The sequence below is a fragment of the Propithecus coquereli genome, unplaced genomic scaffold, assembly GCF_000956105.1.
Source record: "Propithecus coquereli isolate 6110/MARCELLA unplaced genomic scaffold, Pcoq_1.0 Scaffold137, whole genome shotgun sequence".
In the NCBI taxonomy this organism is placed as follows: domain Eukaryota; kingdom Metazoa; phylum Chordata; class Mammalia; order Primates; family Indriidae; genus Propithecus; species Propithecus coquereli.
In genome coordinates this window covers 1016334-1042832 of record NW_012137969.1, presented here as the reverse complement: position 1 = coordinate 1042832, position 26499 = coordinate 1016334, and the positions used below count along the sequence as shown (strand labels likewise).

The following is a 26499-nucleotide window of genomic DNA, read 5'->3' as shown; positions in this document are numbered from 1 at the left end:
ATTTGAGGTTGCTGTGAGCTAGGCTGACGCCACGGCACTCACTCTAGCCAGGGAACAGAGTGAGACTCTGTCTCAAAAAAAAAAGTACTCTGTGGACTTGTTTCTATAGAATATACATGCGTATATGTGAAACATCCTCCATAATAAACTTTTTTTAACGTTTGGATGTCTCACATCCTGGCCCAGTTCCTGACACTCCGTAAGCACTTACTCTCTGGTCACAGAATGAATCAAAGGGGAATACAGTGAGTGGTCTCTGATTTTGTGTTTGTGCAGCTAGCGGAGGTTAAATTGCTCAGGTTCAAAGAAACACAGAATTCTGCTGCTCCAGAAAACAGAGGACTTGGCCAGTTCTGATTACTCTTCTGATTACTCCAACAAGAGAAGCTCCCTGCCGTCATCTAGCTTGTAGTGATGGGTCAGTAGAAGTCTAGCTCCCGGGCCTCCTGACTCACCAGCCAGTGCCCTAAAAACTATATTCTTAACTTTGCTTATCAATAGAATAATGAAAAGCCATCAACTATTTCCAGAGTTCCCAACCCCAGTCTTGGCACTGTATTCCCAGAGCAGCCTGCTGGAATGTCTGAGATGTCTAGAGAGCTATGACTATGCTTTGGAAGAGTCACTGACCACTGAGAGTACAAGGGACCTGGCACAAGACTGCAGCCACAGACAGGACCAGGAAGACCTGTGCTCTCCTCTGTCCTCAACAGCGTGGCTTACACCAACAGAGGTGAGGACTTCTTAGGTCCTCACCCTGCACCTTTACAATTACCCTTGAGGAAAGAGCAATCAATGCTGAACAAAAAGGAATGTGGAAACATTTGTTAAAGTTGGTGGTAAATTCAGAGGGATATAGGGAACAGCACAGAAAAGCTGAAAGTAGTAAAAGGCCTATACTAAGATAAAATAGGAGTGAAATGAATTATGGCAAATCCATACCAAAAATATATCGTTAAAAAGGATAGTGGATAGTTTATACTTTACTCTTAAAGTAAGAAGCAGTTCAAACCTAAATAAAACATGATAACACTCTAGTTTTTAAAAAGTTATAAATGCATAGAAAAATGTCCATCAGGGCATACATCACATAATAAATGAGGCTTATCTTATGGTGTTTTGACTGTGTGTGGCTATAGTTTTCCTTTTACTGGTCTATGCTTTATAAAATTTCACAATTAATACTTTTTTAATAGGAAATTTGTACAAATAAAAAGTCTTACAAGAACATCACTGTAGAACACATGATTATTATATACACTAAGAGATGTCAGAATATGCTAGAACCAGCCTGGTTCAGAGTGGGCTTCCTTTCCCAGGGGCCTTGTACCTTTCAGGACGGAACTCCTCAGGCTCTGGCCAGTACTTTGAGTCTCGGTGAAGGGCATAAGCTGGTATGAACACCACTACCCCTTTGGGAATGAACACTCCCTTGATTTCAACGTCTTTCTTACAGACCCTCTCAATTCTTGCAGCAACAGGGTATAATCTGAGAGTTTCATTCACCACCATGTCAAGATACTCCATCTGTACCAGGGCATCATAGGTGGCAGGTGTCTAGGAACAAAAAAACCCCATGTTTTAATAAATTGAGAGTTGAAATCAACTGTCAGTGCAGTCTATTGAGTATTATTGAAGTGTTAGGGGATGAAAAGAAACATATTGGCAGAGGACCTTCACATCCTTAAGGCATTTTAATAACTATCAAGAGCTTGATCTGCTCTATGTCCCATTAGGCATGTGGAGATGTTACAGATGTGGGAGACCTGTGGGAACATCCCCTACCCGGGGACTGAAATCATGAGCATCACCACATAGTGCCTTTTCTTCTCTCATTAACAAATGTGAAGAAAGGAGGGTGAACATTACATTTCACGACAATATGTCAAAGTCTATGTCACCTTGCAAAAACGAGGCCACATGTGTACCCAGGAAGGGAAAAGAGCATGTAAAGAGCAAATCCCCCTGTTCCACATAAGGCTTTTTAGTTGGAAATCCTGCTTGGTAACTCTTTGATTATATATATAACATGTTGCTAGAAAGACTATAACAAGCTCTATAAATAATTTGAGGACAAAGTAGTGTATCTCCAACCCAAACAGGACAAAAGAAAGTTAAGATTGGAAGCTCCCAGGGTACACAATTTCAATTCTAGTAAAACTTATAAAGGGGATAGAAGTCCCACATTCATCCCCATCCCCTCTTGCTTAAACGGTCTACTACTTAATGCTTCAGGGCTTGACTATCAACTGTAAAAACGATCCCTTTGTGTTCACCTCTCTGCCCGACCAGCCTTGCCAGCCCCAGTGGCCAGGTCTCTTCACACCACAAAGGATCCCAGTTGGGCAGAGATCTGAAAAGAGTGTGGGTGATATGTCCCTAGCACTTCATCTGGTATTTGGAGGCAATGGTGTAGAGGTTAAGAGATTCCACAGGAGCCAGAAACCCTGGCTTCTACTTGGCTTCTTCACCACTAGCTCCATGACTGCAGCATGAGACAGGTGGTGGGCAGAGCTGGGTCCACCTGCCGAGTGCACCTGAGGCCAGGATGATCAGACAACAGCCAGAGTAAAAAGCCTGCTAAGCTATCTATCCAGACATGTGAGCAATAAATGCTTATTGTTAGATGCCACTAAGGTTTTCTTGATTTTTTTTTTTTTTGCATTATAGTTGTAACTGATCATAGTTGCATGAGGACCAGCACAGTTTTAGAAATGTCTTGTATTTCTGGGAGCAGCATCCAATACCTATATTTCTGCCTTTCTTTTCGTCTTTAGAGCCTTCCTAAGTAGTGTCTGTGAAAAAATCAAGGCTTACACATTTGGAAAAACTCCTCCTAGGAAGTGGTGAGCAGGCATTCTTGCTAAGGCTTCACCTCCTCCCTCCCTCTCCATGTATCATCCACTCACCTTATTAGGCAAAGCTGCATCAATCTCCTCGTGCAGTTTCTGCTGGACATCAGGGTGAGTGGCCAGTTCATACATAACAAAGGAAAGAGCAGTGCTAGTGGTCTCATAGCCAGCAAAAATGAAGATAATTGACTGGGCCACAATCTCCAGATCAGACAGAACTGAAAGGAGAGAAAGGATATGTTAGGCAAAGCAGGTCAATGTAGAAGATCACAGTTTACAGGAAAAAAAATTCCGGAGGGGTTCCCAATTCCTTGTTGAAAAAGTGGGAAAGTAACTCAGAGTCTCACTGGAGTAGTTTTCCTTCTGATGTCTGTGGTATAGAGCCAGAACAAGGCAACATTGTATTAACCCAGTTTATCTCGAGGTGTATATGATTGTGGCCCATCCACTCTTCATGCCATCCTCACCACCAACACATCTGAGTATTTCCAGAGAGCATTTCTGTCTAACATACTCAGTGTTATGGGTGTGTCCCTTGGATAATCAGAAAAGTACTTCAGTTGTAAGTAAAATATAGGGTAACCTGTGCGCCAGGAAAAATTTAAACTATTTTAATTACTTACAATGGAGCTTGAAAATTTTTGAGAATTTGCAATACTGAGGCTTTAGGGAAAATTGAAGGATCTTTCGTCTACACATGGTGGAGGGAACTTAAGGGAACAATATTGGGCTACAGATAAACTCTTGCTACTCCAAGTGTGGTCCATGCATCAGCAGCATCAGCAGGATCCTACAGCTTATTAGAAATGCAGAATCTAAAGCCCCACCTAGACCTACAGAATCAGTACGTGACCTTTCAGGAGATGTGGTGATTTGTGTGCCTGAGAAGCATGGATTTTACCTCTGAGAGGCATCAGGTACTGGAAGATCAGTTTTTCAAAATAGACTATGTCAGGAAGTACAGAAACTACAGAAATAGACAAAGAGCTCAAGGGGGGTGACTGACCCTAGTCTGATGAATGGCACTAAAATAGTAGAAGCCTTTATGATTACAAGTTGGCCTCCTCTTTTATTTTTTTCTCTGGAGAGAAGCAGAGCATGGTCAGGGTTTGGAATGTTTCACTGGGACTGGATCAGGACCTTCATATATCCAAACTACTGAAATACATATGGTGCCCACCCCACCCATGTAATTCATTACTAAAAACAATACAAAATGAGTGTGAGAAGTGTCTGTACAGTTGTGATTTTCCAGTGATTGTTCTGTGATGCTTCAGTGGGTAAATTCAACTATCAAATTTTTATGCAGTTAGCATCAACCCCATGAAACTGACTTGAATTTGTGCTATAATCACAAAGTTTAGAGCTCTGCTCTTCACTGAGATAACCACTAGACACATGTACCTGTTTAAACTTAAATTTTAATTAATTAGAATTAAATACATGTTAAAATTCCTCTTCAGTGGCTCTAGCCACCTGTTCAGTGCCCAGTAGCCCCATGTGTCCAGTGGTGACTGTATAGAACAGGGAAATGATAGACTATTTCCTTCGTCAGAGAAACTTGTATTGGGATAGATAGAGTGATGATAGATAGGTAGAGAATGGATAGACAGATGATAGAATAGATGGACACATAGACACATGTACTGTAGTGTGCTGGGGCAAGTCCATCCTTGCTCTGTAGAGCCAATTGTAAATATTCAGGACTTTTGTGAGATGGTTGTTAAACTTTTGAAGCTTGAAACTGACCATGATCCTTATTTTGCCACCATCATAGTTATTATAATTTGAGTCAGAAGAAGCCATTGATGGTGAAACTAGTTGGTGAAACGTCAGGAGGAATAGGATATTTACATAGTCTAAAATCTTTCCCCATAGGTTACTTACTCATTATGAAGGGAAAAATAAATCTTTACAGTAGATTGAGCTTGTGAGCACACTTTCACCAAGTATTCGTAGTTAAAATCACCCTTACTGGGCCAGTGTGCCTCCTGATTTGATGTTAGATACAAATTTCTTGGCAGAGGTTCTGACTCAGTGGATCTGGAGGAGGCTGAGAACCTGCATTTGTTCTGATGTAGGTGATCCACAGACCCCTGGGTGACTTCCAGGTGTGAGAGGCTTGTTAAGGGCTGCCCTTCCTGCTTTAAACATGGCTATTCGTGTGTGCTTCTAGAAGGTACATCAAGCTACCATTTCTAATATTTGAATGTGTATCATTCTGCAGTGTGGCAGAAATTTTCCTCTTCCTGGAAAGCTTTCTGCACATTTTCGGAACAAGCCCCTCCCTCTAGTCTTCCCCAACAGGAATGCCAAGAAGTCCCCTTGGTTACCTTTATGGGACTCAGTTTCTTTCGAATTCTGGGAGTCAATCATCAGCTGAAGGAAATCTACTCGGTGCTGGAAGCAGAAAGGGAAATTTAAGTGACAGAAAGTGACTTATGAAGTCAGAATTAAATCAGGAGTGCAGTCCTCAATGTCCCTTCTGACAATATAGGTCCCTGAAGTCCGGAGTCTGACAGGTGTTGCCTGAGTCATCAGTGAACAAAAACATCCATCTAAGACCCCAGAGGGCAGGATGTTTCCCTGGGAGAATTGCAGCTATCATGTGCAACTGGTTTTTGGTCTTTGTCCTCCCTGATCTTTTGTTTCTCTGGCTTTTGCACAGTGTTTCCTGGCCAAAGAATTGCCTGCTCCTTTTCCCATCACACCTGCTTGCTTAGGACTTAAGTTCTTTTTGTTCTGATGACTTCATTCTCAAGCAATGGCCACATAGATTAATGTTCTGACATTTTCAGAGCTCCTTTGCAGATTTTTTGTGGTAGCATCGTCAAGTGCTCCACCCTCCCAGAACTCTGTACAATGTTCAGTGATATCTAGGTACCCAGTTCTGCCTCTGTGACCTGTAGGCATCCTTGGCCTGGTTTGGAGGCCTCATGAGGGCAAAGCAGGATCAGCCGGCTTACAGCCCCAAGGCCGAGAGAAGACCTGGGCCCACCTGTGTCCATTGAGCATGCTCATATTTAACATACACTATATTCAGCAGGTAGCCAGAGAGGGCGTTCCTCGGAGAATGTCTGAAATAACTTAAAATGATTCCTTAGCAGTCTACAGTGTTGGGAAATTATAATAGCAGTAAAATCATTGTTAAAGAGTAATCGTTTTCCTCTGACAATTTACTGAAGTGAAGGGAAGTGGTTAATTTTTTTTCACCAACATTTATGCTATGACATACTAATTACTGTGCCTGATACTAATTTTAAATATAGTCTGTCTCATTCTTATATCTGCCTCCCATCCTCCACCTCTTCATTTCTACAAAATGAATTCTTTTATTCTTTACTTTTCTGTCTTCCTTTAAAAAATACACATAAATGCCCAAATTATAAGAATATAATTTCCCAAATTATCAAAAAGTGAACATCTACACGTAACCACCACCAGATTTTACCTTTTGTTTATCTTGGAGGCGACTTTCTTTCATCCTTTTTACAGAGTTTTTAAAAAAGTTTGTAATGTCTTTTGCAAACACAGAGATATTTAATGCTTCAAAAATTGGGGTAAGGAATGGAAAGAGTGCTATAGGGGATAAAAAAAGAAAACCATCATGAAAACACAAAATTTACCTGGAGCAATTAAAATTTTCTCTATGAGTGTGAAAAGTAAGAGACTTCAGGCTTCTCAAGCAAGAACCATTCCCTCTGTGACCTTGGCTCATCTTCCAGGCCAATGGCTGAGCAATGGCACATCCACACTTAGGGGCCACCACTATAGCTGTGAAATCAATGACCTCTTCTGCATTTTGGGTGACAGGATTAAGTTAACAGGATTAAATTCCCTGACCTCTTAGCCCTTATACAAGACTATGGTCTGCTGCTTTAATTAATTGTGCTTTTCATGAAATAGTAGTTGTGATAGAAATAATACATCCTATGTCCTTCATTTACTGTGGGATGGAACTAGAAATCAATAATTAAAAGAAATTTGGGAAACTCAGAAGTATGTGGAAATTAAATAATGTACTTCTCCATAAGCAATGGGTCAAAGTATAAATCGAATGGGCAATTAGAAATTGTTTTACAATGAATCAAAATGATGATATGATATGCCCAAACTATGGGATATAAGAAAAGCAGTGCTCAGAGGAAAATTTATAACTTTAAAAGTCTAAATGTATAAAAAAAGAAAGATCTAAAATCAATACTCTAATTTTACACCATAAAACAGTGAAAAAAGAAAAACAAAATAAACATAATTAAAGCAGTAGGAAAAATTATAAGAATAAATAAAGTAGAAACTAATGAAATAGACACTTAAAACACTAGAGAAAAATTAATAAGACAAAAAGATTGCACTTTGAATATATCATCAAAATTAGCAAACCTTTAGCTAGATTGACCAAGAAAAAATGAGAGGCTACTTATATTAATACTCTCAGAAATGAAAGCAGGCATTGACTACTGACATTAACACAATTATATAAAGAGGAAAGCAATGAAAAGGGGAATAAAAAATAGAGAAAGAGAAATATCATGGAAATCATTTGTAGGAGCTGTCCGGGATAGGCAAATCTAGAGAGACAGAATATAGATTAGTGGTTGCATAGAGTGATCAGGTTGACAGGTTAGTGGTACATAAAATTACAGGTGTTTACAATTCAAGAAGAAGACATAACAATTTTAAATATTTACACCTCCAACACCGGTGTGCCCAGATTCTTGAAGCAAATCCTACTTGATGTAAAGAAAATGATAAACAACAGCACTATACTAGCTGCAGACTTCAACACCCTACTGACAACAGGACAGATCTTCCAAACATAAAATAAACAAAGCAACACTGGATGTAAACAGAATTCCAGATCAAATGGGCCTAAGAGACATTTACAGAACTTTCTACCCAAAAACCACTGAACATACATTCTTCTCATCAGCTCATGGGGACATTCTCTAAGATTGACCACATCCTATGCCAGAAAACATGTTTCAACAAATTTAAAAACTAGAAATTATATGGTATATCTTCTCAGACCACAGTGGAATAAAATTAGAAATCAGTTCAAACAGAAACACTCATCTCTACACAAAGTCATGGAAACTAAACAACCTACTGCTGAACGATTATTGGGTCAAGAAGGAAAGTAAGATGGAAATCAAAAGATTCTTTGAATTAAATGATGAAGGGGACAGAAGTTATCAAAATCTGTGGAACACAGCTAAAGCAGCCCTGAGAGGAAAATTCATACTCTTAAATGCCTACATCCAAAATACAGAAAGATCATAATCCAAAAAAAAAAAAATCTAATGAATTCACTCAAAGAACTGGAAAAAGAACAAACCAATCCCATACTCTGAAGAAGAAAAGAAATAACCAAGATCAGAGGAAAACTAAATGAAATCGATAACAAAAGAAATATATGAAAGATTAATGAAACAAAAAGCTGGTTCTTTGAAAAGATAAATAACATTGACATTCATCTTGCTAGATTAACCAGAAGCAGAAAAGAAAGGACTCTAATAAACTCAATTAGGAATGGAAATGGAGAAATTACAACTGATACCACAGAAATACAAACTATCATCTGTGAATACTATAAAAATCTCTATGCACACAAACTTGAAAATGTCAAGGAAATGGGAAAATTCTTAGAAGCACGGTGCCTCTCTAGGCTCAATGAGGAAGAAATAGAACTGAATAGACCAATATCAAGTACTGAAATTGAAGCAATAAAATCCTTTTGAAAAAAAAATCCTGGACCAGATGGTTTCTCACCTGAATTCTACCAGACTTACAAAGAAGAACTGGTACCTATCCCATAGAAATTATTCCACAACATTGAGAAGGAAGGAACCCTCCCCAACATGTTTTATGAAGCCATCTTCACTGTGATACCAAAACCAGGAAAGGACTCAACAACAAAAGAAAATTACAGACCAATATCTCTTATGAATACTAATGCAAAATCCTCAATAAAATCCTAGCAAATCAAATTTAGCTGCTCATCAAAAAAATAGTCTATCATGACCACATGGGCTTCATCCCAGAGATACAGGGATGGTTTAACATATGCAAATCTATAAATGTAATTCACCACATAAACAGAACTAAAAGTGAAGACAATATGATCTTCTGAATAGATGCAGAAAAGGCATTCTACAAAATTCAGCACCCTTTTACGATAAGAACACTTAACAAAATAGGCATAGACGGGACTTACTTCAAAATGGTAAAAGCCATATATGACAAACCCACAGCCAACATCATACTGGATGGGGAAACAATGAAAGCATTCCTGTGTAGAACTGGAACCAGACAAGGTGTGCTCTATTGCCACTTGTGTTCAACATAGTGCTGGAAGTCTTAGTCAGACAAGAGAAGGAAATCAAGGGCATCCAAATGGAAGCAGAAGAGGTCAAACTACTGATTTTTGCTGATGTTATAATCTTATATCTAGAAATCCCCAAAGATTCTGCCAAGAGACTACTGGAATTGATAAATAAGTTCAACAGACTCTCAGGTTAGAAGATCAATGTAAGCAAATCAGTAGCACTCATATATGCTAACAACAGTCAAACTGAGAACCAAATCAAAGATTCAATACCTCTCACAGTACCAACAAAGAAAAGAAAATACATAGGAGTGTATTTAACTAAGGAGGTGAAAGACCTCTATAGGGAGAACTATGAAACACTGAGGAAGGAAATAGCAGAGTATGTAAAGAGATGGAAAACCATACCATGCTCATGGATCGGCAGAATCAACATTGTTAAAATGTCTATACTACCCCAAGTGATCTACAGATTCAATACAATCCCTTTTAGACTACCAACATAATTTTTCAGAGATCTAGAAACAATAATTCTACACTTCATATGGAACAGGAGAAGAACCCATATAACTAAAGCCATCTTAAGCAAAAAGAACAAATTGGGATGGACATATTTGAAACACGGACTTCGGTGGGGGAGGGAAGCAAGGGAAACACACGTAACCTAAACATATGTACACCCATAATTTGCTGAAAAAAAAAAAAAAAGAACAAATTGGGGGCATCAATTTACCAGGCTATTGTAACCAAAACAGTATGGTACTGGCACAAGAACAGAGACAAAGACCAACTGGAACAGGACTGAGAACCCAGGCATAAAACCATCCTCATTATAGCCATCAGCTCTTTGACAAAGCAGACAAAAGCACACATTGGGGAAAAGAATCCCCATTCAATAAATGGTGCTGGGAAAATTGAATAGTGACAAGTAGAAGACTGAAACTGGATCCATACCTCTCACTGCTCACAACAATCGAGACACAATGGCTAACAGACTTAAACCTAAGGCACGAAACTATATGAATCTAGAAGAAAATATTGGGAAAACTCCTATAGACATTGGCGTAGGGAAGTAATTTATGAAAAAGACCTCAAAAGCAATCACAGCATCAACAAAATGAAATAAATGGTAACTAATGAAATTAAAAATTTCTGCACAGCCACAGAAGCTATCACTAGAGCAAATCGACAACCTACAGAATGGGAGAAAATATTTGCATGCTATACATCTGATAAAGGGCTGATAACGAGAATCTATATAGAACTCAGGAAAATCAGCAAGAAAAAAATCAAACAACCCCATTAAAAAGTGGGCAAAGGACATAAACAGAACCTTTTCAAAAGAAGATAGAGTAGTGGCCAAGAAACATATGAAAAAATGCCCAATATCTCTAATCATCAGGGAAATGTAAATCAAAATCAGAATAAGGTATTACTTAACTCAAGTGAGAATGGCTTTTATCAAAAAGCCCGAAAATAACAAATGTTGGCATGGATGTGGAGAGATAGGAACACTCATACACTCCTGGAGGGCTAGTACTACCTCGAGTACTAGTACAACCTCTGCAGAAAGTAATGTAGAGATACCTTAAAGAACTAAAAATGGAACTACTATTTGATCCAGGAATCCCACTCCTGGGCATCTATCTATACTTAGGAAACAAAGACATTATATAAAAATGACATCTACACTCGAATGTTTATTGCAGCACAATTCACAAATGCAAAGATGTGGAAAGAACCCATATGCCCATCAATGCATGAGTGGATTAATAAAATGTGGTATATGTATACCATGGAGTACTACTGAGCCCCCAAAACAATGATGAACTAATACCTCTTGTATTATCCTGGATGGAGCTAGAGCCCATTCTCTGAAGTGAAATGTCACAAGAATGGAAAAACAAGCACCACATATACTTACCATCAAATTGGTACTAATTGATCAACACTAATGTGCACATATCAAAGTGATATTCACTGGGTGTCAGACAGGTGGGAGGGGGAAACAGAGATGGGTATATTCACACCTAATGGGTAAGGTACACGCTGTCTCAGTGTTGAGCATGCATGTAGCTCTGACTTAGGTGGTGCCAAGGCAATATATATAACCTAAACTTTTATACCCCCATAATATTCTGAAATAAAGAGAAGAAAAATAGAAAAACAAAAAAAGAAAAAAATAATGTTAAGAAAATAAAAAAAAATTACAGGTACCTGAGTTGATGAAAATATTGTAAAGTTGACAATGGTGATGGTTACACATATGTTTGAATGTATTATCAACCATTGAAATGTCCATTTTAAATGTGTAAATTATATGGTATTTCAACTATATCTCGATAAAGTAGTTATTTTAAAAAAGAGAGAGAAAAAGAAATAATAGTCCACATACTTATTGAGAGAAGGACAGGATCTAAAAAATCAATTTTTAAGAGCTTCCTGGTGTTTTCCACAAAAGGATCTTGTGGGTTGTTGAGGGAATCAATGTTCACTCCAAATGATGTGCCCGTGATCACATCCATGCTGTAGGCCCCAAAGAAGCTGAGTAGAGAAAGACATGGAAAATTGAAATTAGCACTGCTTCACCATTTTTCTAGTACACATGCAGCAGGATGGGTGTGAAATCCGTGTGAATTGTCAGGAGATGTCAAGAACCATGGCCTTTCAGAACTACCTGCTGGATCATCTCCCATCCCACTCAGTCACGATGTGATTATCAAGTGCCAGTGATGCAGCTGGCCCTGTGCTGGGGTTGGTGGGGACACTAAGTCAAGTTAGACCCACTTCTGAGCTCTAGGAGCTCAGTCACTAGGGGACAGAGACCCAGAGTCAGACAAACTACAGGAGAGTATGTTGAGTGTGGATGACAACAGGGGTGTAAGCCATGCTTCATCAGGACAAGAGTGGAATAACTAACTGTTCCTAGGGACTCAAGAAAGGAGACATTGCTTCAGCAGAGTCTATGCCAAGAGCTGATTGATCTTTAGCACAGAACAGCAAGACCCTGTTCTGAGTCGCCACAAACATCTTCTCTCCTCTACACTCTCTGTAAGGCTCCTGAAAGGCCTACTTCCCCCAACTCCTATGATCTGGGGTTGGCCTGTTGGCAGGAGCATTTTTGTAAAAGGTAAGAACTGAGAATGTTCCTAGGTAAAAACATATTAGATAACAAAATAATAGATCCCACCAAAATTGATTGAGGGGGGTCCCATTATCAAGTGAGCACAAGTTCCCAGTCTGCACAGGACAGGCTGAGTGTACACCTGTCTTTCCTGCATAATCAGACATACATCTGTTTAGACTAAATGACAGGATTGCTCTAACCATAGCCTTTACAGGGCCCTCTCTCTTTTGAGATTGAACAAAGGAGAAGTGGTGGGAAGTTTTAATATTTAGTATTTCATGGTATCCTCAGTGAAAATATGAAGGGATCGAAGTTCTCCCAAGTTTCCTGTTGTTAATCTTCTGCCCTGCCCCTGCCAGCCAACAGGTACTCGGCCACTTGACCTCCCACCATTCCATACCATCTGTGCCCAAAACTTTGGTGCAATCATGTTTCTTCTTTCTAAGCTATGTATTTTGTCTTCCAGAACATTCAAAGAACAATTCATCATATTAATTACTCATGACTCCTGTGCACAGGGGAAAAGACCCTTCCCCATTTCCAGCTGCCCTGCCTTCTCATGCAATCTCCCCCTCCCGCCGGTGGCACATTGGAGTTGTAACACCACACCTCTGCTTCTGTCTGGTCACTGCAATAACTTAACAGTGGGAACATCAGCTCTGTGGCAGGCAGCTAGAGGGTTTCATGACAGCTCATAACCCCGAGACTGTGCTCCTACTTACTCTTTCAAGGTGATGGTCTTGCCTTTCTTTGCTTCCTGCTTCAGGTTTCTCACCAACACATCTGCATACTGGCTCATGATGGGGAACATCTAAGCACAAAACACAACACCATACATAGTTAAATGTGTAGACTCAAGTCCCAGAAGGACATGGCTTTCCCTAGCATGGAGTAGGAAGTGATATTTTATAATGAATTTTGTGATCTCTCTTCTGGGCAGAAAGATAAAAGACCATTTTTAGGAAGCTCAACCTTAGTGGACTACCTCCTGGATAGGGACCATAATGTTATTTTCTCCCTGTTCCCAAATTCATACTTTCAGTTTCTAAGTAGAAGTCCTCGTATTTTCTTACCTCTTTCAGTTTTCCGCTGGTGAAGGTCGGAGACAGCAATGCTCGTATTCTCTTCCATTCCTCATCTTCAGATATAAAGATGGCACTTTTCATAAATCCCACTGGACCAAAAGGCTGGAGTTCAAATCAAAACCGTTTTGTCCTTTATACGTTTTCTAGATCTCCACAGATGTAAAAATGTATGAAACAACATCACTCATTTAACAAATGTTAGGTGACTGTCACCCAGGTGGCAGGCTCCATGCTAGGTGCTCAGTGTATTATAGGTTTATCCTAAATGCCTGCCCTCCTCTAAGCATGTGTGTATGTGTGTGTGTGTGTGTGTGTGTGTGTGTGTGTGTCTGAGGTCACCTGGTGTGGTTTCCAGCCTCTGAATCTGAGTCTCCTTTTAAATGCAAATGACCCCCTGGTGGGGAACCTTTTCTTCCAGGGTAACAGAGGGGAACAAGATCTGTACCTCCTCAAGGGCTGTGCAGAGAAAAAAGGGACAGGTGACAGTTTTCCAGGTGGCCTTGGCAGACTGTGGGTTGCTTGAGACTACTTCTGTCTTTACTTACAACATAGCATGAACAACTTGACAACGGAATACCTTGAGGTAGTAATTTTTTTAAGATAGTAAATAATACAGAAAAGATTATGAATCTATTTTGAAGAAATAATACAATTACTCGAAAGTCCTTTTCTCTTAATTTTTTTTCACAGGGATAGAGGAGAAAGAAAGAGATAATTCTATTTCCTAATTTGGGAATCACTAGAAGTCCTCTGGAAAAAAAAATAAAGTAGTAGGTGTGAATCCTCATGCAGTTCAGACTTACTGTACAGCTACTCTAGTCAAGACAGTGTGGTACTGGATCAGGGATAGACACAGTGATCAACGTAACAGAACAGAGAATGAGAAATAGACACACACAAAGAGGCCGCACTGATTTTTGACAAAAGTGCAAAAAGCAATTCAATGGAGGGAGGACAGCCTTTCTAAAATGGTGTTGGAACAATTTGACACCCATAGTCCACAAGAAATGGACCTTGACCTAAACCTCATGCTTTATGCAAAAATTTACAGAAAATGGATCATAGACGTAACTGTAAAGCATCCAACTATTTAACCTTTAGAAAAATCAGCAACAATAGAGGAGGGCTGAGGAAGAATTTTCTGATTTGATGCCAAAAGCACAATGCATGAAAGGAAAAATTAATGAACTTGCCTACTCAAAGCTAAAAAAAGTTTGTTGTGATTAGAGGCCCTGTTAAGAGAAAAAGACAAGCTACACATCATGACTGCAGAAGAATAGCAGGAGGGAGCCTCATGGTGATGGAACAGTTCTGTGTCTTCATTGTGCTGGTATCACATTCACGAATCTATGAATGTGATAAATTTGCATAAAGCTACACGCACTTACACACATCCACAAAAATGAGGACACATAACACTGACGAAATCTTAAAAAGCTCTGTGGATAATATCAATGTCAATTTCCTGTAACTATATTGGTAGGCATATACTAGATTTATACTGATGCAAAATGTTACCATTGGGGGAAGCAGGATGAAGTGTACATGGAAACTCCTTGTACCTTTTCTTGACAATTTTCTGTGAATCTATCAGAATTTCAAAATAAAAATTTAATAAATAAAAAAATAAAGATATAAAGTTAAAACCTGGATGCCTACCCGCCGGTTTGTGAAGACAGAATGACATTCTTTCACTAGCACTGTTTTGATCATGTCGGGATCCGTGATAGCCAACACAGGCCGTCGACCATCATACAACCTGTGTCAGGAAAAAAGAGCTGATTAAACTCTACAAGCCTAATTCTGCAGCTGGAGCCACACCCAGGGATCCAGACTTTGATCCTCACATTACATAATCCATATCCCAGTTGTACAACACACAGCAACATTAGGTCCTAGTTTAAGGTAGGGTGGGACATGCAGCAAGGTTCTGACCACAGAAGCCACTGGAGTCTTCATAGAATGAAGGGAAATGTGGCTCAAGTGGAGAAGACACATTTAAATACAAAATAGCTCTTCTATAAGATCATGGTTAGAAATAACAGGAAATCTTTTGTTATGAGGTACAAAGGAAGAGGGAAACCTTCTCCCACTTGCTTGCAGTGTACACAGGATTGCACCTCTTCTGTGGCTCTTTCCAAACCCCCAGCAGCTTTGAAAAGGGAACAGCTGCTGCAGTTGGATGAGGTCACCCTCAAAATCATAAAGTCTGTTAGCCCACTGGGAACACAGTGGTTTAATATATTCCTTAACTCTTCTTCAAAGTCAGTAGAATGGAGTAGACAAAGAAAAACTTGTACATACTTCTCTTGAAAATTGTTCACTTAAATTTAAAAAACATCAGAAAACAAAGCTCCACACTTGCAGAGAAAGGAAAGAAAAAAAAAGAGTATAAATGATTTCCAGTCTGTTCATCGCTATCTCCCAGATCTTCTTTCAAAAGCACATATTAAACCCAAAAAATTAATTTAAAAATTTGGCTTTATTTAAAAATGAATCACTGTGGGAGGGAGTTAATGCCATGCATTTACGAGCACATATTAAAACAGTCTGAAACGATGCATTTCATGCAATTAAAGGTAACCTAAGGTAGGAAAAAAGGAGAAGAGGTGAAAAGCCAGACACTGGACAGAAAGCGATGCTGGGAGCTCCTGGTCGATGAAACCTGGAGAAAAGTGGTCACTGGCAACACTCTCAGCCTCATTGAGACCGCAGACCTCAACACCTGGTGACCTATGTAATTCTTGGTAGGATAAACCTACAAAAGCTTTTCAATAGAGAGTGTGAAAGTTGTCAGAACCAAAATGGAGTCACAATGATGTTATAAAAATAAATAAAGCCTGACAGATCCTGGGAAGGCTACGAAGAGAGCATTCTCATGCTTGCATGCCTAAAAACAAAACTGTCACAAAATACTCAACAAAAACCACACCTTGCACAAAGAGCACAGTATTGTTACAGTAAAAGTACTGCTTGGAGGACATCTGCCCAGTAACTGCCTGTCCAGCCTCGGACTGGTTTCCCCTTGTTATTGATCTTTGTAGCTACGGACAATTATTTCAAAATAGTTCTGTTATCCTGCTCATTTTCCCCTTTAACAACCTTTTTCTTCCTTTACTTCCCTGAATGGCACATAGATTGCTATAGCGTGCACATTTCCATTGGAATGCTTTACTCCCAAATAAATATCTTCTTTCAGAGAGCCTCTCTCTGTTATTTCGGTTGACAGCAGTTTCATCCCAAGAGGCTCTGGGCTGAGATTGTCCTTCATATGTGGGGTACATCACCACAGCAGAAAGTCTATCCAATGGAAGTTTCCAGAATACTCACCCCCACACTTTCCCATACTTTTTATAACATTCTTCATCAAATTTCCAAAGTCCCTGGGAAGAGAAACAACATAAAATTCAATTGCTATTTTAAATATCCTCAACCCTGCCTCTATTCGGGCAAAAAAGAGTGGAATCTGAAGAAATCAGACTGACTATGTTTCACTGGAAGTAAGAGGAAACCTTTTGTGCAGAGATGTTCAGGAGAATGGAGGGAAATAGAGGAGATAATTGCAATGGATGATTTAATGTCACCCTTGAATTTTCTCCAAATATTGTAGATATAGAATGACTTAGCCTTGTTTATGAATACTAAATAACTCCCCGTATTTCTGAAGTGTTTTTGTACATGCATGTATTCTTTCTAACGTCTCATAACCATCTGAACAGTCACCTGCATGGGCATGTGAGGAAACTGAGGCTGAGGGAGAGCGAGCAAGTGTCTAGGGGGATGCACATTCTTTCATCTCATGCAGCATCCTTTTCATTTATCTCAGGAGTTTTCTCTAGAATTCTAGTGGAATTTGGAAGTCAAAGACATCAGGGACCTCTTTTTGGTCTACAGATTTCTATCAGTCTAAGGTATGTTGTTGAGTGAGAAAATGAGTAACGAGTGACAGAGGAAATGACAAAATGGGCTCGCCTGCTGCTGTCCAGTTCAAAATGGAAAAGATCAGGAAACACAGCTTCTTTCACATGGGACAAATTACCATACTTGCTCCAAGTCTTCACTTCTGAAGCCCCAAAATAAATTTTTCTGGTGCTATGTTTCAGTTGTGATATTTTAACTATGCAAAAGAAGGTCCTACAAATATGGATCTTGGGGTACACTTAGTAAAGGGTTGATCTGAACAAGTTGAACAGGATATTATTGCTTTTGCAGAGGGAAAAATATGGAGTCTTAGGCAGTAATTAGGCAAGAAATGCCTGAGTTGGGAGAATTAGAATCTGAGCAGGAAGTCTGAAGTGTGTGGGAAAGGAAATCGGGCACAGAGACCAGTCTGCACACAGGCTTTGCTGGTCGCCTCATGGATGTGAGCTGATGACTTTATGTTCAAGGGCCAGGCCCTGAGTGAGGAATTAGCTACAACGGCTTGGCCAAAATTCACAATCCTCATGATACTTATAGTACAATTAATTTAAATGCTTGGCAATTTTGTTTTGTTTTTTGATACAAAGTCTTGCGCTGTTGCCCTGGCTGAAGTGTGGTGATGTCAGCCTACCTCACAGCAACCTCAAACCCCTGGACTCAAGAAATCCTATTCCTGATCAAATTAAAAAGCTTCTGCACGGCCAAAGAAACTGTCACAAGAGCCAACAGGCAACCCACAGAATGGGAGAAAATTTTCACGTGCTACAAATCCGACAGAGGGCTGATAACTAGAATCTATTTAGAACTCAGAAAACTCAGCAAGAAAAAATCAAAAAGCCCTATCAAAAAGTGGGCAAAGGATATGAACAGAAACTTTTCAAAAGAAGACAGAATAATGGCCAAAAAGCATATGAAAAAATGCTCAACATCTCTAATCATCAGGGAAATGCAAATCAAAACCACAATGAGATATCACCTATCTCCAGTGAGACTGGCCTTTATCAAAAAGACCCAAAACAATAAATGTTGGCGTGGATGCGGAGAGGTAGGAACACTCATACACTGCTGGTGGGACTGCAAATTAGTGCAACCTCTGTGGAAAGCAATATGGAGATACCTTAAAGACATACAAGTAGAACTACCATTTGACCCAGCAATCCCATTACTGGGCATCTACCCAAAAGAGCAAAAGTCACTCTATGAAAAAGACACCTGCACTCGAATGTTCATGGCAGCACAATCACAATTGCAAAGATGTGGAAACAACCCAAGTGTCCATCAATACATGAGTGGATTAATAAACTGTGGTATATGTATACCATGGAGTACTATTCAGCTTTAAGAAACAATGGTGATATAGTACCTCTTATATACTCCTTGAAAGCGCTGGAACACATTCTACTAAGCGAGATATCCCAAGAATGGAAAAACAAGCACCACATATACTCACCATCAAACTGGTATTAGCTGATCAACATTTAAGTGCACATATAAGAATAACATGTATTAGATGTTGGGCAGAGAGAGGGGGGAGGGGGGAGGAGGGGACGGGCATATACACAAACAATGAGTGCGTTGCGCACCTCCGGGGGAATGGACACACTTGAAGCTCGGACTTGGGGGGGAGGGAGGGTAAGGGCATCATACGTAACCTAATCATCTGTACCCCCATAACATGCTGAAATAAAAAAAAAAAAAAGAAATCCTATTCCTTCAGCCTCCCAAGTAGCTGGGACTACAGGCGCAAACCAACATGCCTGGCTATTTTTTTTCTAGTTTTCATAGAGATGAGGGTCTCGCTTTTGTTCAGGCTGTTCTCGAACTCCTGACCTCAAGCGATCCTCCTGCCTTGGCCTCCCAGAGTGCTGGGATTATGAGTGTGAGCCACCAGGCCCAGCCAATTCTTGGTAATTTTGTCAAATCATCTCCTTTCTGGATATTTTGGAAAAGCAGGTCTGCTTTTATTAAAACAAAACAAAACAAAATTCATTTCATTGCTAAATATCTGAAGTCAATGGACAACCAACACCTTGTCTCAGTTATATCGACTCCCTGCTGAGACTCACTCAGAGGGTGCCACCTTTCAAGGAAAAGAAACAAAGCAGAACGCTCTTGTTTTGCCTTGTTTATTTCCAAAATATACCATGGAGAGGAAAAGCTGGGGTACAACTATGAAGTACCCAGAAGAAATTTAGCAGTTCTTGAGAGAATTCACATAGGTGCAAATTACCCATGAATACAAGGGCTGCCTAATAAACTGACATTTACAAGCTGTGCAGGAGGAACGAAAAGAAGGCACTCAATTGCTCTTGCTAAATAAGAAAGTTTGAATTTGGTGCACACAGCTTAATGAGCCACTACTGGTGGTCCCCCTTCCTGCATTCCTCCTAATACTAAGTATGACTGTACCTTCTTGTGAATATGCACTAGGCAAAAAGACTTTCCTCACAAAGTCTGAACATCAAGCCCGAATATTAAGTTCTGATCTGCCAGAGATCTGGGCTGTTCAGTTGAGCCAAATCTGAGGATCCCAAGAATAGACAACAGAACCCCGGAGTGAACCTGGCTATGCTCTGGGTGGGGTCTACACATCATTTCTGAGGTGTAAAACCTCAGAACTTCCTTCTGAGGAGGGGCATTTTTACCAATGGAAAAAGCTGGTGTTTGCAACCATAAGAAGCAAAAGAGCGAGTTCAAAAATACCCACCTTGCGGTAAGACAGAACATTTCCCACAATAGGCAGAGGTGCGGGCCCAGGAATTCCCAGCTTCTTGAAAAGTCCATGTGAATGAGTGTCATATCTATAAAGTGAAAGAGAAAGCCAAGTAACAGGGATTGTGGTTTTATAGATACGGGAGCTGTCCAGTCACTGACTAAGGAACTGCAGTGGCCAAGACAGAGAAGTCGTGCCTAGGCAATACCTAATAACTGCAATGCCAACAGCAATAGCTGCATTTGCCCATCATCTTCTTTCCTGCCTCCTGTGTGAGATCCCACCCCAAGTCAGAATGATCAACTAAAAGGAGCTGAAATCTTCAGGGTTCCAATCCTGGTATGAATACTTTATAAATGTTCCCAAAATTGAATGCTCCTTGAGTGGTTCAGACTGGAATTCTTCCAGGGCATTTCATTCTCTTATGTCCATGTAGTAAATTAACTCTTCCATGATTTGGAAATTCTTGTTCTCAGTAAAAAAGGTGTAAATTTTTTTCTTCTGCTTCAATGATGTGATTTTGTGTGAGTGCATGCACTCAATCACAGATGGTCACCACAGCCTATGGTGACACTGTTCTTAGGGTTTGTTCTGAGACTTATCCTTTCTCTTCCCTCTAAAATCTGACCCTGTTTTAAGATCCGGCCCTTTGTAAAACTGCCTTCAGAAGGAGGTCTTAGAGGAGTCCCAATGTTCTTATTTTTATAGAATGACAACAGTGTTCAAGGCTTCCATTGGACTTGTAGAAAAGTGAGCACTTTTTATCTATACCCAATTATCCGTGGTCAGATGATCTGGTTAACTTGAGCTATAGGGAAGGATATGTGACCTGTATGTTCCCAGAATGACACTCTGCAGAGGAACCAATGACTACAGAATCCATGTCCAGGCCCTTCCTCCCCTTGTGCAATGTGGTCTTCCAACAGGTGATCCCTGAGAAGCACAGTGCCAGGCACACTCATTTTCCCAAGGTGGCCAATTACAAAGCAGTCATTTCACCACCTCTGCACATCAACTCCCTTTGTAGGAAAATCCATTAATGCTGGTGCAGACATCATTGGTGTCTCATGTATGGCCTCCTCCAACTTGGGGTTCTGGATCCCTGCAGACCTTCCCACTGTGGTGCTACTGAGTGATTGCAGATGGGAGGGAGTATAGAGGCTGAGGAAAGTGGCTCCCAGGCACAAAGCTAACCGTGAAGCTTCTAGGCCCACAAGGTTGGCCCTATAGAGGCAAATGAGGAAAGGGTGGCTGAAAAGTATGGTGTGTATAAATGGTTCCACATTTCCCACAGGTGGTGTTAGCTGAAAGAGAAGGGCCTTCCAAAGTTCAGCCTCCATCTTGTTGATAGCATAAGATACATTATGTTACATGACATAAATAACTCTAAAATGTTCCAGATAATTGAATTAAGACCTTATTTCCTCTTCTTTACAGGCTAGCTTTTAGACCACTATAGTTTCCAAATATTCTGTACAAATCCAGTAAATCTTATAATATGTGATAAAATAAAACCGAAAACTGGTGTGAAAGTACATGTATTGGAAGGACCAGCAGCCACAGCTCAGCTAGGCCCACTTGGATCCTTCCGCCAGAAGAATTAGTGGAAGTGTCTGCACCAACTGCTAAAACCAGGGAGGCTTTGGTTATTCCTACTCCAGTCCTTTCCTTTTTTACTGTTACCATGGCAAACCCATTAAACTAATCTCTGTTTCTGAACTTCGACATGATACGTGAACTCTCAAGTGAGGCCATGCAGTGAAGCTAATTTGTCAACAGCATTGGCCCCCAAGGAAAGATCTAGTCTAGTTTCTAAACTTGCATGGGACCCTATAAAGCAGAGGACAGGCTGGGTGAATTTCTTAGTTTCTTACCAGCTCTCCTCTTTTTGATAATGTTCCTTTGGTACAATGAAGGGTAGTAGGAAAACCCAATCATTTCTCTTGTGTTTGTGTTGCCATAAATAGGGCATTGTCTATGTTACAGCTACTGACTCCTGGGTTGCACCAGTGTCTTCTAGAGCTAAGGTATTGTTTGCCAGACTGCCTGAATGTCTACGATAGGTTCACTACCAGAGACACCACACACAGAGTGACACAGATGGTGTCCCTGTGCCTAGGCTTAAGCAGGTGAGATGCCAGCCCATCTGCCATGAAGTATCTCTAATGGGGGTCAGGACCCAGAAGTATCTCTGGGGGTTGGGCCATGAGGGATGAGGAATATTCTCTCAATTCATTCTGCCTGCTCCCTAGATGCCTTTTATATCCCCACTTGCTCACAGTCTCACATACTACTTTAGACTGACAGATTAAGATAATCTAAATTGGATTTTGTGGTTTCTGCTTTTCAGGCCTCTTGCGGATTAATATCAGGGGAGAAATAAAGCTCTATGCTAATGCTAACCGTCCAGACACTATACAAAAAAGGTGAAAGAAAAGAATAAAACTTCATGATTTCCTCCAGATCTCTCCTCTGCTCTAAATATCCACCATTTAGAGGTAAATAATTCTGCATATTACTGGGTGGAGTAGTTGAATTATACGAGCAAGAAGAGTTCTGGGGGATGGCACAGAAAAGAGGTACAAGGCAAGGGAGAGCCTCCCATGAAATCTGGGGTACCCCATGGTGCCTGTGTAAATCATGATTGGGGTGGAAGGCAGGGGAGCAGGAGCCACCCAGGTTTACAGGGAACAATCTCTGTACACATATCCTGCAGCAGACACAGAACCCAGAGGGGAAGTTAAAGAGACAATCACCAAGCCACCCTCTCCTGTGCCTACAATCCCCAGAGCTTGGGAAGGGGGTGAGGATCCCAAGCACACAGTGCCCAGCTGTTTATAATCTGCCTGTGCTGAATCCTGGTTGATTAGTCTAGGTCCAAACTCATGGTCAATCAGAAATTGGCCCCAGGACCAAATGGTGTCACTAAACACTCCTAGTTAGAGAACTTGGAAGATGGATGGTGTCGGGGGAGTTTTATTTATTCCTTCCACAGATCTACCTAAGATCAACAACCGTATGTTTTTGTAGTATCCAACAGTTAAGCAACTTTCCCTCAATTATCTTCTTTGATCTTCAAAACAGATAAGAGAAAGAAGGGCCAGATTGTACCGCATGTCTAAAGTTACAGAACAGTGGAGCTTGGACAGATACTCACAGATAGAGTAGAACCAGGCTGGTAGCCAGGAGAACCCAGGTTTCCAGGGCAAAGTCTGGGATAAGGTCCATGTCCGCTTTCCTTCTTCAGTTCTCTTCTCTGAATTGTTCTCTCAGCAGTGTGCTGCTCTTTTCTGGGCTTTGCGTGTGGAGCTTCCCTTCCCAGCCCAGAGATGATTCAGTGAGCCTGGCTGAATGTTTATGGACTGGGAAAGAAGGCAGGGCAAGAGCTGCAGCCAATAATAGGGCCACCTGTGCTCCGCGTGAGTCATAGGAGCCCTCTCCACCTTGGCAGCTGACAAAGAATCACAGACACACCCACGTTGACCTTACTAGAGTTCATATTCTGTAGGAAATCATAGAAACTCAATCAGAGTTATCACTTCATGGAAACTCAGAGTTATCACTAAGTCCAAAGCTTATGGATTCATATCATAAACTCAATTAAAGCCATTAACATTAAACCTCCTCTAATCTGCCTTGTTTCCAGGGCTGCCCTCATTTTGAAATATGAGGAATGTATCCAAATAAGGTATGCCTCCAGATCTTTACCCAGGCAGTTTCCTCCGCCTACACTGCCCCTGGGGTTCCTGGAAGACTCCTACTCCTCCTTCAAACCCAGGAACACAGAACCTTGTCTTAGAGTTCGCTTCCCGACCTCCCCACACAGCTATCACCACTTCCTCCTCTAGGCAACTCCTATCCCCCTCATGCAGTTCTGCTGTTGTCCACTCTACTCTTTACCACTATTGTGGGTTTCCACATCTGTAACCCTTAGCAGATGGTAAGCTTGTCCAGGGCACAGTCTGGTATTTTTCACAGCTATGTCCCCAGCCCCTAATAGAGTGCTTCACACACAGTGGGCATCCAGAAAGGCTATTGGAGTTGAGCTGGTGATATGGCTGGGCCCCTGTGTGTCCTTTCCCTCTGACTGTTGTAAACCCACCAGCTTCCTTGATGTTAATCCAGTAAAAGTGCTTGGCTGTGCCTCAGCCCCCATCTCTTCATGTTCAGGGTGATAACTGTGGTTCTGTAGGCAAGAGGGCTCCCAAGGGAAGGACATGGTGTGAACAAGATGGAGCTGATGCCTGCACTCGACAGGATCATTCCTGCTGCTTCCTATGCAACTGCAGGGGGTCCTGCAGTAGACAGCAAGGTAGACATATTTTTGAACAAGAAATGACCCCCTCTCTCAGGGAAGACTGCAGGTCAGGGATCAATGAGTGTGAAAGGAGAGTGGAAGACAGCAGCAGCCTGGATGTCCAGGTGGACCCCAACCACCATAGCTACCAATGATGGGGCAGAGGTCGCTATAGGCACACACAGAACCCAGGACTCCAGAAAGATGATCTGAGTCTTGTTATGTGGGCAGTGGTGTTTAAAGCAGATGGTTTTCTGCATTTTAAGGAGTCGAGAATTTTCTAATGGAGAAGAGTATGTCTCAGGAGCTGGTAAGGACCAGGGCTGTTACTGTGACAGTTCCTGTCTCCTGAGAGCTCCCAGATATATTCCTCCTGAGAGGGCAAGAGTGAGCATGTGAAAACTAAATCGTCTCATTATTATCACGTGGACGAATGTTACATGTCTGCTTGGCCTGAAGAATCATGAATTACATGACAAATAAAACCTCAAAGTTCTTAAAACTCAAAAGAAATAGAAGACAGTTAAGCTGAGCTTTTGCACTTCCTTCTCTTGTTATCCTTTCTCTCAGCCCTACTACAAAATTGTTAATCATCCCTCACCAACTCTTTCCATCCTTCTGGCCTGTATGTCTCCAGATCAGGTTCACATTGGCCAGAGTAGGTGGATGTCTGATTGATAAAATGTATTAAGTCACAACTATGTCGCCAGACTCCTTTTCTTTTCCTGAGGGCTAGTTGAACAGCCTGAAATGTCTATCATTATAGTTTTTCATCTTTAGATAAGGGATTTCACTGAGAAACACCTGTTACCATCCACAGCTGCCCCTGGAAAGTTTATACAAGAATTCTTCTATTTATCTGTGTACCGATTCAAGGCAAAGGGGGTAAATGTCTTGTGCCAGTGTTGTGCATGGCGTCGGCTGGAAGCCACACAGTCCCTGTCTTGGGAGCAGCCTCCCAGTAGAGGGAGAGAGACTCATAAATGCTCTTGGATGGTGGTGTGCACATGGCATACCTCTGGAACCTGTGGGCTAATGGGGCCCTACAGAGAGGTAATTAAACGGAGAAGTGCTGCAAAGCTTGAATATCAACAAGTGACAGACATGGGAGGCTGGGAGAAAAATCCCCAGGACAAGGAAGATAAAAGTCCAGAGAATTCTGATAAATTTTGGTCTCTTTTCAGTGGCTTCTCTGGGCTGTGTTAAATAGGATTATGCTGCTATACCTGGTTTACAGATGTAGAAACTGAGGCTCAAGTGATTATAATTGATTTTCCAGCAGGTATGATCACAAGAAAATATTATACATAAAGCTAACACGAAGGGAGGTGAAAAGTCCTCTGCTGGTCTTGTACATCAGTATGCAACACCCACTGCTCCCTGATAAGGCTCACTGTGGGCCATGATGAGACTCAGGAATGAAACAGAAAATTGTTTGAGATTCTTGTTCATATCTCCATGGTTATTCCCACTGCAGCTCCCCCATGGGTCTACCAGAGCAAAGGACTCTATCTCATTCCAGCAGGGAGAAGGAAAGATGCAAAATCTGACCATAGTAATGGTATTGTTGAGAGTATCTCCCTCTTCATGCTTCCAAACAGAGAGGTCCACCAAATACATTCACACTAGGAAAGGTTATAATGTCATTTGATAGCTATCAACAACTTAATTAGCTCACCTAAACTTAAATCCTTTTTTATTCTTTTGGAAACAAAACTTCTATAAAAACTAATTTGTTCATCTTCCTCCAAAACATACTAACCTACAAGTATTTTGTAACTATGCCTGACATGACCGTTCACTTGTCCTGTGAACCACAGGAAGTGATTTGATTGGTTTGAATCCATACCAACACTGTAGACTAGTCATTGGTTGGAACTATAATGTAGCTGGCACCGTGCCCCAACCATTGCCAATGGACGTGCTCTGCAAGGGTAAGTAATACAAGGCTTATTCTTTGTGCTACTAAATTCTAGAGAAAGTAACACCTTCTAACATGAAGAGATTTGCATAGTAAGAGTCATGTTGAATGAGTAAGGAAGACAATGTGTGTCAGAAGAGTACTGCAACCACCCTGTGTCTGTCATGTGCTCACTCCTGTATAAAAGCATTCATCATGTACTTTTAAATTTCTGCTTGAAGTGATTAGGGTACAAAGGTGGGTAAGACTCAGACA

The 26499-nt window shown here is 40.9% G+C and overlaps 1 protein-coding gene across 1 annotated transcript; it reads right to left on the bottom strand.

The window, feature by feature from the left end:
* Positions 1-1296: 1296 nt before the first annotated feature.
* On the bottom strand, positions 1297-23364 carry LOC105806078 (cytochrome P450 3A8-like). The gene is made up of 11 exons (XM_012639133.1): positions 23184-23364; positions 20021-20114; positions 16723-16775; positions 15052-15151; positions 13381-13494; positions 13030-13118; positions 11576-11724; positions 6304-6431; positions 5186-5252; positions 2910-3070; positions 1297-1557 (listed from the first exon to the last, which is right to left on the bottom strand). Exons 1-11 carry the CDS (start codon positions 23252-23254, stop codon positions 1297-1299), a joined length of 1287 nt encoding a protein of 428 aa, XP_012494587.1. The 5' UTR covers positions 23255-23364.
* Between the last annotated feature and the right edge of the window lie 3135 nt (positions 23365-26499).

What these genes read in the sequence shown, in the direction of transcription:
- LOC105806078 (XM_012639133.1), bottom strand. Translation starts at nt 23,254, where the DNA reads ATGGACCTTATCCCAGACTTTGCCCTGGAAACCTGGGTTCTCCTGGCT. An exon ending in TCCTGTCCTTCTCTCAATAA is followed by an intron (nt 6,432 to 11,575) that starts GTATGTGGACTA and finishes TATCCCCTATAG; the next exon opens with CACTCTTTCCATTCCTTACC. An exon ending in AGAAACTGAGTCCCATAAAG is followed by an intron (nt 3,071 to 5,185) that starts GTAACCAAGGGG and finishes CTCTCCTTTCAG; the next exon opens with TTCTGTCTGATCTGGAGATT.